Below are 13,112 nucleotides of genomic sequence, written 5' to 3' on the forward strand. Positions count from 1 at the left end.
TTATGGTAGAAAAAAAAAGTAAAAAGTAAAAATTTTGCCATAGTCTTTATAATTGTATCACGAGAAAAAGGTAGTATAACAAATGAATACTAAATAAATTGAAATTTTCTGAGATATGTGACTCTTGATTTAATAAAACGGCTAATTAATCATACTAATATAGAGAAGACTTTGTTGTTGCCTATATGGGCACGTGCTTCATAGCTACACAGAATCTAAAAACCTTGCCATGTTGTTATTATTATGTGACTCTAGAAACAGAAAAAAGAAACCAAAAAAAGCAACATAGTTTGAGACTTGTGAGAGTGGGATAGAAGCAGAAAGTAAGGTATGGGGAATAAGAAGATAGCGCCATTTGTGGGAATGGTAATGGCTATGGTGTTGCAAAGTGGTAGCATGGTTGTTATCAAAGCAGCCATGAATGATGACTTCAACAAATATGTCTTGATTGTCTATTCTTTGGCACTCTCAACACTACTTCTTCTCCCCTTTCTCTTCCTTCTACCCAGGTAAGTTTCTCTTCTTTTTATCATGCTTTTCTTTCGATTTTGCTTTTCAAACAAAAGTATATAATAACAAATTAAAGAAAAAGATTATGATTATATTTTCTGTTCACAAGAGTAAGAATTTTAAGAATATTTTTCAAAAATATAATGCTCTACAATAGTACTTTATATTTTATTATGTCGTTAGATCTATGTCGCTGAATTTACACAAAACAAGTAAGTTCTGCTGATATTGTTGCTGCTACAATTCAGTGAAGAAAGCATAACAACTAACACAATTTTTAGCCTTTTCTTTTTTGGGCTTCTTATATTTAATTTGTCATTTTTTTTTCTTTACCAGGTCAGAGCGTCCTCCTCTGAGTTTCTCTACACTTTGCAGCCTATTTTTGCTTTCTTTGTGTGGGTTGGTATACTATTACTACATTAACAATTTTGCTTAATTAATCTAAGCTTGCAACTAATAAAAGTACCATATTCAAGTATAATGTATGCATATTTTGTGAAATCATAATCATATATGCCAAGGCCTGTACTGAAATTCATAAATATTGAACATATATTGCAGAAGTTCAGGACAAATATTTGCATATGTGGGCATAGATCTCAGCTCACCAACTCTTGCCTCTGCCATGCTGAACCTCATTCCAGCTTTAACTTTTGTACTTGCACTTTTATTCAGGTTCTTCTTTATTTCATAGAAGAATGTGATATTCTCACTTTTAAAATTGATAGTTTTTTTTTTTTTTGTGAATTTTTTAAAATTATTTTATATTTTTTATGATAATAGAAATTTTTTTGTTATAAATAATAAAAGGTAACACATCAATTAAGGAAATAATAACATTTCTCTCCCTGAATTTATAGTTCTTTTTCTCTAATCTATGCTATAAATAACAATAATATCAGGACAAGTTACGTATATAAAATGTTTGAAAATTAAATTTATTAGATTACAACTTTTTAATATTGTATACGTTTTTGTAACTTTTTCATATTTATAGAAACTGAGTAGTTTCAAAATTAAAGGTAAACCGCTATAGGATGTAGCGATTTACATGAATTTGTGTGCTCAACTACAAATGAGGAAACCGCGATTAGCTATAGCAATTTCTGAAAACTTGTGGTATTGCACTCTTGCAGCGTGATGGTGAATTTTATTTGAGGTTCTAGTTAAATGAGGATTTTTTCTCTGCGCAGAAACCGGATTACTTCAACTCAACTAGAATGGTCATGGTTTTTGAAGGAATTCTTAGTTGAAAGCTCTTCTATGCGATTTTTCCATTCATAAAAATAGCATTTGTTCTGATAAATCAAGCTATCATTGAGATGATGGAAGGTGAAAAATGATTCATATAATTGATCTTAATGCTATTGAACTTGCTCAGTGGATTGCACTCCTCCAAGCTATGAGTGCACGTTCTAAAGGTCTACCTCATTTGAGATTTGCTGGTATTTATCAAAAGAAAGAGATTCTAAGCCAAATAGCTCATAGATTGATCGAAGAAACAGATAAATTGGATATTTCATTCCAGTTTAACCCTGTATTCAGCAAATTAGAGAGTTAGATTTTGAAAAACTTCGTATAAAAACTAAGGAGGCACTATCTATAACTTCCATGCTCCAATTACATTAGCTTTTGGCATGGGACGACGAATCTGCGTAGAAAAAAAATCTTCATTTAGCTAGAATTTCAAATGCAATTCACCATCACCCTGAGCGTCACAAGTTTTCAAAAACTGCTATAGCCAATCGCAGTTTCTTTAAAAACTGTTACACCCTGTAGTAGTTTGTATCTAGCACGCAAACCTATAAATATCCTGTAGCGGTTTACCTTCAATTTTAAAATCACTATATCCTGTAGTGATTTTTATAAATATGAAAAAGTTACAAAAACATCTGCAGTATTAAAAGGTTAATCTGATAAATTTAATTTTCAAACATTTTATATACGTAATTTATCCATAATATCATTTTAATCATACAACATTGAATGAAGCTAAGTATGTATCATTTCAGATTTTCAGTAATAAAGGGAAAATGTCAATTCAATTCACTACATCAACTTTAATTTGGGGTACGTTTTGTAATCTAAACTTTCAAAATCATATTTGATATTTTAAATTAAAATGATCAAATGGTTCAAGACAACTTCTTATAACATTTCTTTCAAAATTATATTACAAGGTAATTTTGTCGATATAACAAATCTTATGAGTTGGTTTATTTTAAGAAAATACAAAAAACAAAAATAAACTTTTCTTTTTCATTATTCGAAAATTTTAGATGTAAAATTGTACTGCACTAAAATTAAAATATTAGAATGTAAAGTACACATAAACCTCCAAGTTTATGGGGTTAATTAATTGCATGTTCCCCATAATAAAGTCATAGACCAACCATTTGCATCCACTTCTTTTGTTTAAAAGTGATCTCAATGACATACAACCCAGAAAGTTAGCTAAACATTTATTTGCATGTTATTGTTGGTTCGTTTAAAGAGTATTGAATAATGAAAGTCTCCCACTCTGCCCTTTTCAAATGCATTTATTAAAAAAAAATTAAAATTTTTACTAATAGTAATTTTAACATGTTACATATTAACTAAGCCTTTTTATTAATCACTAATCCTAATACTAAAAATAGAAAATATATTAAAAAAATTATATAAATAACGTATATAGTATTTTTGTGATTTGATAACTTTGTGAAATCTTGTGAATGTAGTAGATAAGCTAGCATTGTCTCAATTGAATTTCGACTTACTAGGATGGAAAAAGTTGAATGGGGACATTTCAGCACCCAAGCTAAAGTCTTGGGAACAGTGGTATCAACTGGTGGAGCATTTGTTGTGATATTATATAAGGGCCCACCAATCTTCAAGGCACCCATCTCCTCGGTCTCTTCAATCCCGTTATCATTTTCACCTCATTTTAACTGGATCTTGGGAGGCTTTTTCTGTGTTGCTGATTCTTTGGTAGCTTCAGTCTGGTATATATATCAGGTTAGCCACTCCTTTCGATCTATCTGCCCCTTATTTATTTAGGAGGAGAAATATTTTTTTTTAATTAACATTAGTTAATATTTGACTAATATCTTGTTTTTACACTATTAGAATTTAAAAGTTAATATTTAAAATTTTAATCAAATATTAATAAAAATAATAAATTTTATTAATTATATAATATTACTCTTTTTTAATATTTTATCCGTTAAATTATACTAATTTCTCTAGAAGTAAAACAATATTTTGTAGGAAATTTTATAATTTGCAAATTGTGATACTAATTTCTTTTAAAATTATATAATATTTCAATTGATTCTCATACATTTTTAAACATTTAAGTATTAACTAATTATCTTATGAAAAACAATGTGTCAATTAGATTTTTCACAATAAAAAGTTATGGACATTTATATCCTTCTATTAATTTATCATGTAAAATTTAACGGTAATATTTATGTGTACTGTTAATTATAATGAAATATTTATTTATAGAAGATCGTCTTGAAAATAATAATTTTTAGAGCAAAAATTTATTTATTTTTTTAAATTTTTTTCTAGTAAATAAAAAACAGTTGATAATGGTATATATAAAAACTCAAAAGATAACAATATTTTGCGGTTTAAAATGATATCATTCTCATGCTTATGTGGCACTGACAGGATACATTATTGTAGATAACGGAGTAGAGTAGTAATTCCTTTTTGTTTCACACTATCTATAAATGAAAGAACATAACATGTTCGATCATAAAAGATCTAATTGATTGTTTTTCTAAAACTAATTAGTATAAAGTCAAAATTCTTGTGAACTTTATTATCACTCTATTTTAAATATTTTACCATGTAACATTGTCTTTTTAAAAAATTTAGATGATATTAAGACTGAAATTAAGGCTTAGTCTTAATATTATTTAACCTCTTATTCATAAAGTGAAAGTAATTTATCCTTATTTATTAATTTTTCTTAAAATCTTCAAAGATCGGGTCTAATACTTGATTTTACAATTGGCTGATACATATTTTCAGGCATCAGTAATAAGGAATTACCCTGCAGTAATGGTGACAGTGTTCTTCCAACTCTTATTTTCAACCATTCAGTGCTCAATATTTGCATTAATTGCAGTAAGAGATCAAAGTGCATGGCAGCTGAACCTAGACACCGGGTTGATTGCAATCTTTTACCAGGTTTTCATCATATTTTATTTAGAATTTCAATCTTGTCTTTACACTTTGCAGTACATCAATACTTTGGTATATTTGTTGTTACCTGACATATGAGTTGAGAGACTAACAAACTAACCATTTAGTTACTATATAGCCGAATTAGTTAGCTAGTGGAGATATTTATCACAAAGTGGTTAGAATAGAGCACTATCAGCTACTATGCGTGTGTATGATAATATAGTGTGTGCATGAACCTAACAAATGAGTTGAACTTAACTCATTGTATCTATACTTGTATATAAGGCTTGTTATGCCTCATAGTTAGTTGAGTTTTTCCATTCTCTGATTCAAGTCACATTTCCATCTTTCTCTTCTCTGTTTTTCTCTGAACCTGCACATTCTCTTGCTACTCTCACTACACCTTCAATATGGTGTGGTGAGCGTGGACCCAAAGAGGGTAGCATGTGCAAGAAGCAAAGAATTGAGGAAGAAAAAACTTGATCTTTGTGCCTCAATCATCAATTCGAAGAGCACAGAACTCCAATTTCACAAATCAGTGAAATTATGGGAGAGATGGTGGAACCATTCGCTGCGAACTCGGGTTCGTCACATTCTGCGGTAGAGTTACAAAGAATTATTGAAGTTCTGAATCAAATCGCGTCAATTCAAGCCTAACTAACTCGGAACAACGCCAATTCGAGTCAAGATTCAACCAACCCTTACTTTCTTCATCCTTCTGAGAGCGCTGATACTCCTCTTATCCTTGTTATTTTGGATGGCAAGAACTATGGCTCTTGGAGTAAATCGATGTTATTAGCATTGAAATCTAAAAATAAATTGAAATTCATAGATGGTAGTTTACCAAAGCCTGATGAAAATGATAGTGTGTTCGAATCTTGGAAAAGATGCAATACTTACATCGTAGCCTGGATAAACCTCTCGTTAAGCCCTAGCATTTCGCAATCAGTAATATGGATTAACATTGCTAGCGATCTATGGAATGACCTAAAACACAAGTATTATCATGGTGATAGATTTCGGGTGGCAGAATTACACGAGGAGTTTTATGCAGTTAGATAAGGAGACATGGATGTCACAACCTATTTCACTAAATTGAGAAATCAATTTGGGAAGACATAGAGAATTTCAGGATGATTCCTTCATGTGAATGTGGAAAGGATTGCAGGTGTGGTTTAGGTATTGTGAGAAGATACAAATCTGAGGATCAAGTTACCCGTTTCTTGAGGGGTTTGAACGACCAGTACTCGGCTGTAAGGTCCCAAATTATGCTCATGGATCCCCTCCTCGATATCCACACAGATCTTTCAATGCTCTCTCAGCAGGAAAGACAACAACATAGCTTGGAACCTATCTCAACTAATAGACTCGTGGTATACTCTGCAACTTCCTCAAACACTATGGACTTCAGTCAGAATAAAGGGAGAGGAAGAGGTAGAGGAGGTAGGCAACAAGCTGGAGGGAGAGGTGGTCGAGGAAGACAACAAGAAAGAATGCAGTATTTACACTGTGGAAAATTGGGACACACCATAGAGACATGCTATAAAAAGCATGGCCTTCCACCACACTTGAGGCAAAGGAATGGTGGAGAAGCTGCTATAAACATAATGGCCACAACAAATACTGAGGTTGCAAATGAAAAACTAAGCATGCAGTTGCGAGATTCTGAGACTTCCAATTCTGGATTTACTGCAGAACAGAAAGAAACTTTATTGGCATTGCTTCACATGCATGAACTAAGGAACATTCATAGTACCAGTCAAATTGTGACTTCACAGCAGTCACCACCTCATCAAGGTAATTTGGTGCATGTTTTGCATTTCAAAACAGGTGTTAAAGCCCTAAACATTTCAAAACAAAAGTGCAAATCCTGAGTAATTGATACAGGTACTACAGATCACGTATCATATGCCTTAGATGATTTTCAAAGCTATCAACAAATAGATCCAATTATTGTGAAACTACCAAATGGTTCTTACACTACAAGCAGTATAATTGGAACTATTGTATTTTCTGAAAAATTGTATTTGAAAAATGCATTATACATTCCTTTATTAAATTTCAAGCTAATTTCAGTATCCAGGCTTACAGCCACACTACATTGCACTATGAACTTTTCTGAAAAATTGTGTGAGATACAGGACTGCAGCTCTTTGAGGATGATTGGCAAAGCTGAGGTTGTTGGAGGCCTCTACACACTCAATAAGGAACATTCATTGCATACAAATTCTACACCATACATCATGAGCATTCAAGGCACTCAGGATATAAGTCTTTGGCATTGTAGGTTAGGACATCCATCATTAAATAGCTTGAAATCAATATAAAAAATTTATCATTTCACTACTTGTAATAACACTGAGATGTTACCCTGCAATGCTTGCCACTTGGCAAAGCAAAGAAAGCTACCATTTGCAGCAAGTAATAAGATTGCATCATATTGCCTAGAACTCATTCATGTAGATATATGGGGACCTTTGTCTATTTTGTCCACAGGGGGTCACAGGTATTTTTTTAATAATAGCAGATGACAAGTCTAGGTACACTTGGTTGTATTTCATGAAAGCTAAATCAAAAGCCACAAATTTGTTAAAATCTTTTGTCAACTTCGCTAAAACACAATTCAATCAAACTGTAAAAAATGTGAGAATTGACCATGGACCTGAATTTTTAATTCCAAATTACTATGCATCCAGTGGCATAATTCATCAAAGAACATGTGTTGAGACCCCTCAACAAAATGATATTGTTGAGAGGAAACACCAACATGTTCTTGCTGTAACTAGGGCCCTCTTATTTCACTCAAACATTCCTAAGTGCTACTGAAATTATGCCACTGCACATGCAATTCACTTGATAAATAGGCTGCCATCTATTTCTTAAAAAATCAGTCACTCTATCAGATTTTGCACTATTCCTTGCCCCCTATATCACAGTTGAGAGTCTTTGGGTCTTTAGCATATGCTAACACCATTACGGCAGGAAGAAAAAAACTTGACCCAAGGGCAAGGAAGTGCACCTTTTTGGGATTTAGGGAAGGCATTAAAGGTTTTGTTCTGTTAGATCTTCACTCAAATGAAATTTTTGTGTCCAGAGATGTAAAGTTTTATGAAACTATTTTTCCTTTCACCAAAATGGTTGATACACATTCACATCCTATATCATCACGGATTCATTCCATGCCTGACCCTTTCACATATGATACATATTCATACACTTTACCTCAAGTCCAGCATCCACACACACACGAATATCTGCCTAAATAGCAGATTTCTGCACCCACTCCACTAACATAGAGCACCACACACATCATTGATCCATGCATCAGTAGTGATTTAAACAGAGACACAACTGAACATACATCTATAGATCCTCTTCATACCTTTGACTCTCAACATCTTATTCCTTTAAGAAGGTCCACAAGAGAGCATAACAAAACTGCATATCTCAAAGACTTCCAATGTATGAATGTCTCCACAGCCTCCCCCCCCAAGCAAATATCCCCTCACACACTTCTTATGTTATAATGCACTTTCAGCATCACATAGAGTCTTCTCCCTAGCCATCTCCACTGAGAAGAACCAAGGTCTTATGAGGATGTCGTAGCTCATGCTTGTTGGAGGAATGCCATCAAAGATAAACTCGATGCACTACAGTAACTACAGACTTGGAAAATTCAAGCTCTCCCTCCTGGCAAGAAAGCCATCGGCTGCAAATGGGTGTTTAAGCTCAAACACAACCCCGATGGGAGCATTGAAAGACATAAGGCGCGACTAGTCACGAAAGGCTTTACCCAAGTACCTGACATTGACTACCTCAATACTTTTAGTCCTATTTTAAAGCTCAGTACACTTCACGTCGTACTTGCATTGGCTGCTGTCAAAGGTTGGTTTCTTAAGCAGATTGACGTCAACATGGCTTTCCTTCATGGTGAGTTGGAGGAAGAGGTCTATATGCGCATCCCCCGGGTTGAATGCCCCGCCCAATCATGTTTGCAAGCTGCGGAAGTCCCTTTACGGCCTGAAACAGGCAAGCCGACAGTGGAACAATATGTTGAAATCTGTTCTATTAGAGAGTGGGTACAGCCAATCGAAGTCTGATCACAGCTTGTTTACCAAAGACCAAAGCAGTGGCTTCACTGCACTACTGGTTTACGTAGATGATGTGGTGTTGGCAGGGAATGACATGAGTGAAATCAATTCCGTTAAGGCATTATTGCATGAAAAATTTCGTATCAAGGACATTGGTGATTTAAAGTTCTTCCTAGGAATGGAAGTTGCTCGAAGCAGGGAAGGCATTGCTTTATACCAACGGAAATATGCCTTGGATTTATTACGAGACTCTGGAATGGAGGAGTTCAAACCAGCTTCGACCTCAATAGATTATGGCACTCAGTTGACAAAAGCTGAAGGGGAATTACTACCTGACAATAGCGCGTATAGGAAGCTAATTGGCAAACTCCTTTACCTGGCTAACACAAGGCCAGAAATCAGTTTCGCAATTGGCAAGCTCAGCCAATTTCTTGAGAAACCAACCACTTTGCACCTCAAGGCAGCATATAGAATTTTGAGATACATCAAGATGGCACCTGCAACTGGGTTGTTCTAACCGTCCAAGTCTGACCTGCTAGTGTCAGGATTTAATGACTCTGATTGGGCGGCATGCCTTGATTCACGAAGATCTATATCTGCCTACTGTTTTTACATTGGGAATTCAATTGTTTCATGGAAAAGCAAGAAACAAACGACTGTGGCATCATCTTCTGCTGAAGCAGAATATCGAACGTTGGCCTCAGCTACTAGAGAAGCAATTTGGTTAAAGAAAGTCCTAAGTGACTTGGGTTTTGAGCTGGAGAAACCTAGAAGTCTATACTGTGATAGCCAAGTAGCCATCCACATTGCTCACAATCCAGTTTTTCACGAACGAACGAAACATATTGAGGTTGATTGCCATGTGGTAAGAGACAAGGTGACGGAAAAACTCATCCACCTACTTCCTATCTCGACTCATGAACAAATAGCAGACCTATTGACCAAGCCACTTGCATCGAAAACCTTCTCCACTTTCTACGGCAAGTTAGGACTACTAGACATTTTTACTCCTAACTTGAGGGAATGTGTTACCTGACATATGAGTTGAGAGACTAATAAACTAACCATGTAGTTACTAAATAGCTGAATTAGTTAGCTAGTGGAGATATTTATCACAAAGTAGTTAGAGTAGAGCACTATCAACTGCTATGCGTGCGTATGATAATATAGTGTGTGCGTGAACCGAACAAATGTGTTGAACTTAATTCATTGTATCTATGCTTGTATATAAGGCTTGTTATGCCTCACAGTTATGAGTTTTATCATTCTCTAATTCAAGTTACATTTCCATCTTTCTCTTCTCTGTTTTTCTTTAAACCTGCATATTCTCTTGCTACTCTCACTATACCTTCAATATTTGTCATTTGAATATACACAAAAAAATTAACTATTAAATCAGTTATTAATATAAAATATATATTAAAATATAAAATATACGTTGATAATGAATTAAACAATATGTGTTTATACCTACATATATAATAATTAATTTAATAACTGTTTTTTTTATGCATTCAGGTAGTATTTTTTTATTTACCATCTATCTAGATATCTTATTCTAATGTTTATTATTATTATTTATTACACAATAAAAAAGGCAATAGCTGCAACAACATTACGGTACCTGTTATGCACTTGGAGCGTCCAAAAAGCTGGACCATTTTTTTGTTCTATGTTCAAACCTATTTCAATCATCTTCACTGTTATCATGGGTGCTCTGTTCCTTGGAGATGACTTTTACCTTGGAAGGTAACTATAATTCAAAAATTTAAAACTAATTCCCTCTTTAAACACAAATTTAACTACCTAGCTAGTAAGAGACAAATTTGCCTATATGTTTAAATTATGCTTTGAATTTAATTATGGAGTAACATTTTATTAAAAATACGAATAATAGATCATTTTAATCTATAATAGTGATAGTCTAGTTACATATTTTATAAGGCTGTTACTTAAACATTCTCTATTAACTTATTATTATATAGTCAAGTGTGTTGCACTTCTTATTATATTGACAAATTTTGACCATATATTTATTACTTTTTATACAGATTATTTAGATTTATGAGGACAATTTCTTATTTTAATTGATCAAATATTCTATAATATAAATATTATGATAATAAAAATTTATATAATATCACATATTAAAACTTAAATATTAATTTACCATATAAATATGTAAAAAAAAAATTTATCTACTATACAAGGAACATTACACTTTTTATTTCTTTCAGAACACATTAACGTTTGTCGTTTTATAGTACTCTTTCTTAAGAATAGTAATTTTCACTTTTTTTTAGTTATATTAAATAATGAATGTACCTAAATAAAATCTAACTATATTAAAGTATTTCTCCAATGTAGGTAAATGTAAATATTTTCTACTACCTTTTAGTGTGTGTATTAGATTAACGACATTTTTTTATGTGAATGTTGTGCAGCTTGATTGGTGCAGTTATAATCGTGGTAGGTTTTTATGGTGTAATGTGGGGAAAGGCCACAGAAGAGAAATGCATGATAATTGATGAAGAGAGGTTGCAATCAACGTGCCAAAATGCTCCTCTCTTACATGACAAACACCTTACAATATAATCATTAATAATTAATAATTAATAGGGTGACATCATATCATTCATTTATGGATATGGATGCATAAACATTCAAGGCAGACCACACAAAATTAGACGTGAAATTGGATCACCCAATCTCTCTAGAAGAAAAATAATAATGGACTTAAGACACGGTTAAAAAAAAAAAAAGGGTTATTTGTACACTAAAATTAGTTATTAATATATTTATGTATAAATATATATGAAATTTAATTTATTTTTAATGTATATTTATATTTTAGTATGTATTTTATATTAGTAGCTAATTTTTTATTGCTGATTTTAATATACACATAATATAGTCAATAATTAAGATACGTTATTGCCAAGATATTGCTAAAGATAGCGCATTGCTAACTAAATATAAGCAAATATAATAACAATATTGCTTTACATTTATGCAAAAAAACCTAACCAACTCATCAAAATATTTTTTTTTTAAACGCGCATCCCCCAAGTTATGTGAAATACACGCGTTCCCCCTTACCCTTCCTATTAACGTAACAGAATTATATAAAACTTCTTCTTTAGCATAAACATTCTTCAACGTTAACGATCTGCATTGAAATTTTTGGATCTGTTCTCGTTGTTCTTCTCTGTTATTCGTCGTTCTTCTTCTTTTTCTTCTCTGCTGCTCGTCGTTCTTCTTCCTATTCTTCTTCGATCTACGGATTTATCTTCTTCATTTTCAGACTTCAATAGGCTATCAAAACAATGAATGATTCAACTTCAACTCAGTTGAATGAGAGCAATTTGGATTATTCTTTTGAATCCTATCAAGCGGACGAGGTTTGGATTATTCAATTTTGAATAGAATTGAATGGAATGCAATTGCTAAATTGAATTGAATTGAATGGACCCAACTGAATTGAATTGAATTGATAATCCCTAAATTGTAGACACATGTGTTTCGAATTTGATTTTATATATACAATGTTCGGTTCATTTAGCAATGTACATTATTTTGGCTTTGATTTATATTTTTGGTTCATTATGCAAGCAGTTATTCGAATTTGAATTTATATAATGGACAATGTTCCGTTCATTTAGTACTATACAATGGTTTCGCTTTAATAATATTTTTGGTTCATTATGTAGACAGTTGTTTGAATTTGAATTTATATAATAGACAATGTTCCGTTCATTTAGTACTATATAATGGTTTCGCTTTAATAATATGTTCGGTTCAATATGCAGTCTAGGTGTGTTGTAGATGAACAATTTATCCGAAATGTTGGGATGACTTTCAAGACACTAGAAGAAGTTGAAAAGTTCTACCAAAATTATTCCAAACTTGCTGGTTTTTCTACCAAAATAAGAAACACGACTCGAAAGAGAGAAAAGATTAAGAACTAATCGTATGCAGTAGAGAGGGGAGGTGAAAATCCAAGATATCTCCAACTCTGAAGATAAACCCCTCACCCAGCATAAACTGTCCAGCTAGGATTTACGTACCCATATTGAAGAACGTCGGTCTTTGGACAATTTCCAAAGTTGTTCTGAATCATTCACACCTCTGCTGTCCAGACCGAGTAGAGATGCTCAGACAACATAGGGAGGTAAGCATATTTGTGTGTCGCACCATCGAAAACAATGAGGAAGCCGGAGTCAGACCAAGCGAAACATACCAATCATTTGTAGCAGCAACAGACAGTCATCGGAAACTAAATTTTATATAAAAAGACTTGAGGAATTACATCACAAGGAAAGTACGAAA

At 33.0% G+C, this 13,112-nt stretch overlaps 1 protein-coding gene across 2 annotated transcripts; it reads left to right on the plus strand.

Moving 5' to 3' along the window:
- Positions 1 to 187: 187 nt before the first annotated feature.
- Positions 188 to 11,639, plus strand: LOC112750050 (WAT1-related protein At3g28100). 2 transcript variants are annotated; one of them, XM_025798565.3, is made up of 7 exons: positions 196 to 509; positions 847 to 909; positions 1,072 to 1,185; positions 3,273 to 3,507; positions 4,537 to 4,695; positions 10,381 to 10,532; positions 11,228 to 11,639. In XM_025798565.3, the coding sequence occupies exons 1-7, from the start codon at positions 331 to 333 to the stop codon at positions 11,376 to 11,378; spliced, it is 1,053 nt and encodes a 350-aa protein (XP_025654350.1). In that variant the 5' UTR covers positions 196 to 330; the 3' UTR covers positions 11,379 to 11,639. The 2 variants fall into 2 exon arrangements, with proteins under 2 accessions (XP_072075019.1, XP_025654350.1); XM_072218918.1 differs by lacking the exon at positions 847 to 909 and having other exon boundaries at positions 188 to 509.
- The last annotated feature ends 1,473 nt before the right edge of the window (positions 11,640 to 13,112 follow it).

Source organism: Arachis hypogaea, chromosome 15 (assembly GCF_003086295.3).
Source record: "Arachis hypogaea cultivar Tifrunner chromosome 15, arahy.Tifrunner.gnm2.J5K5, whole genome shotgun sequence".
Taxonomy (NCBI): Eukaryota; Viridiplantae; Streptophyta; class Magnoliopsida; order Fabales; family Fabaceae; genus Arachis; species Arachis hypogaea.

Excerpts from the sequence above, each read along its gene's own strand:
- LOC112750050 (XM_025798565.3), top strand. The coding sequence starts at position 331 with ATGGGGAATAAGAAGATAGCGCCATTTGTGGGAATGGTAATGGCTATG. Across the intron at positions 510-846 it reads TTTCTCTTCCTTCTACCCAG|GTCAGAGCGTCCTCCTCTGA; the intron begins GTAAGTTTCTCT and ends TTTCTTTACCAG. Across the intron at positions 10,533-11,227 it reads GATGACTTTTACCTTGGAAG|CTTGATTGGTGCAGTTATAA; the intron begins GTAACTATAATT and ends AATGTTGTGCAG.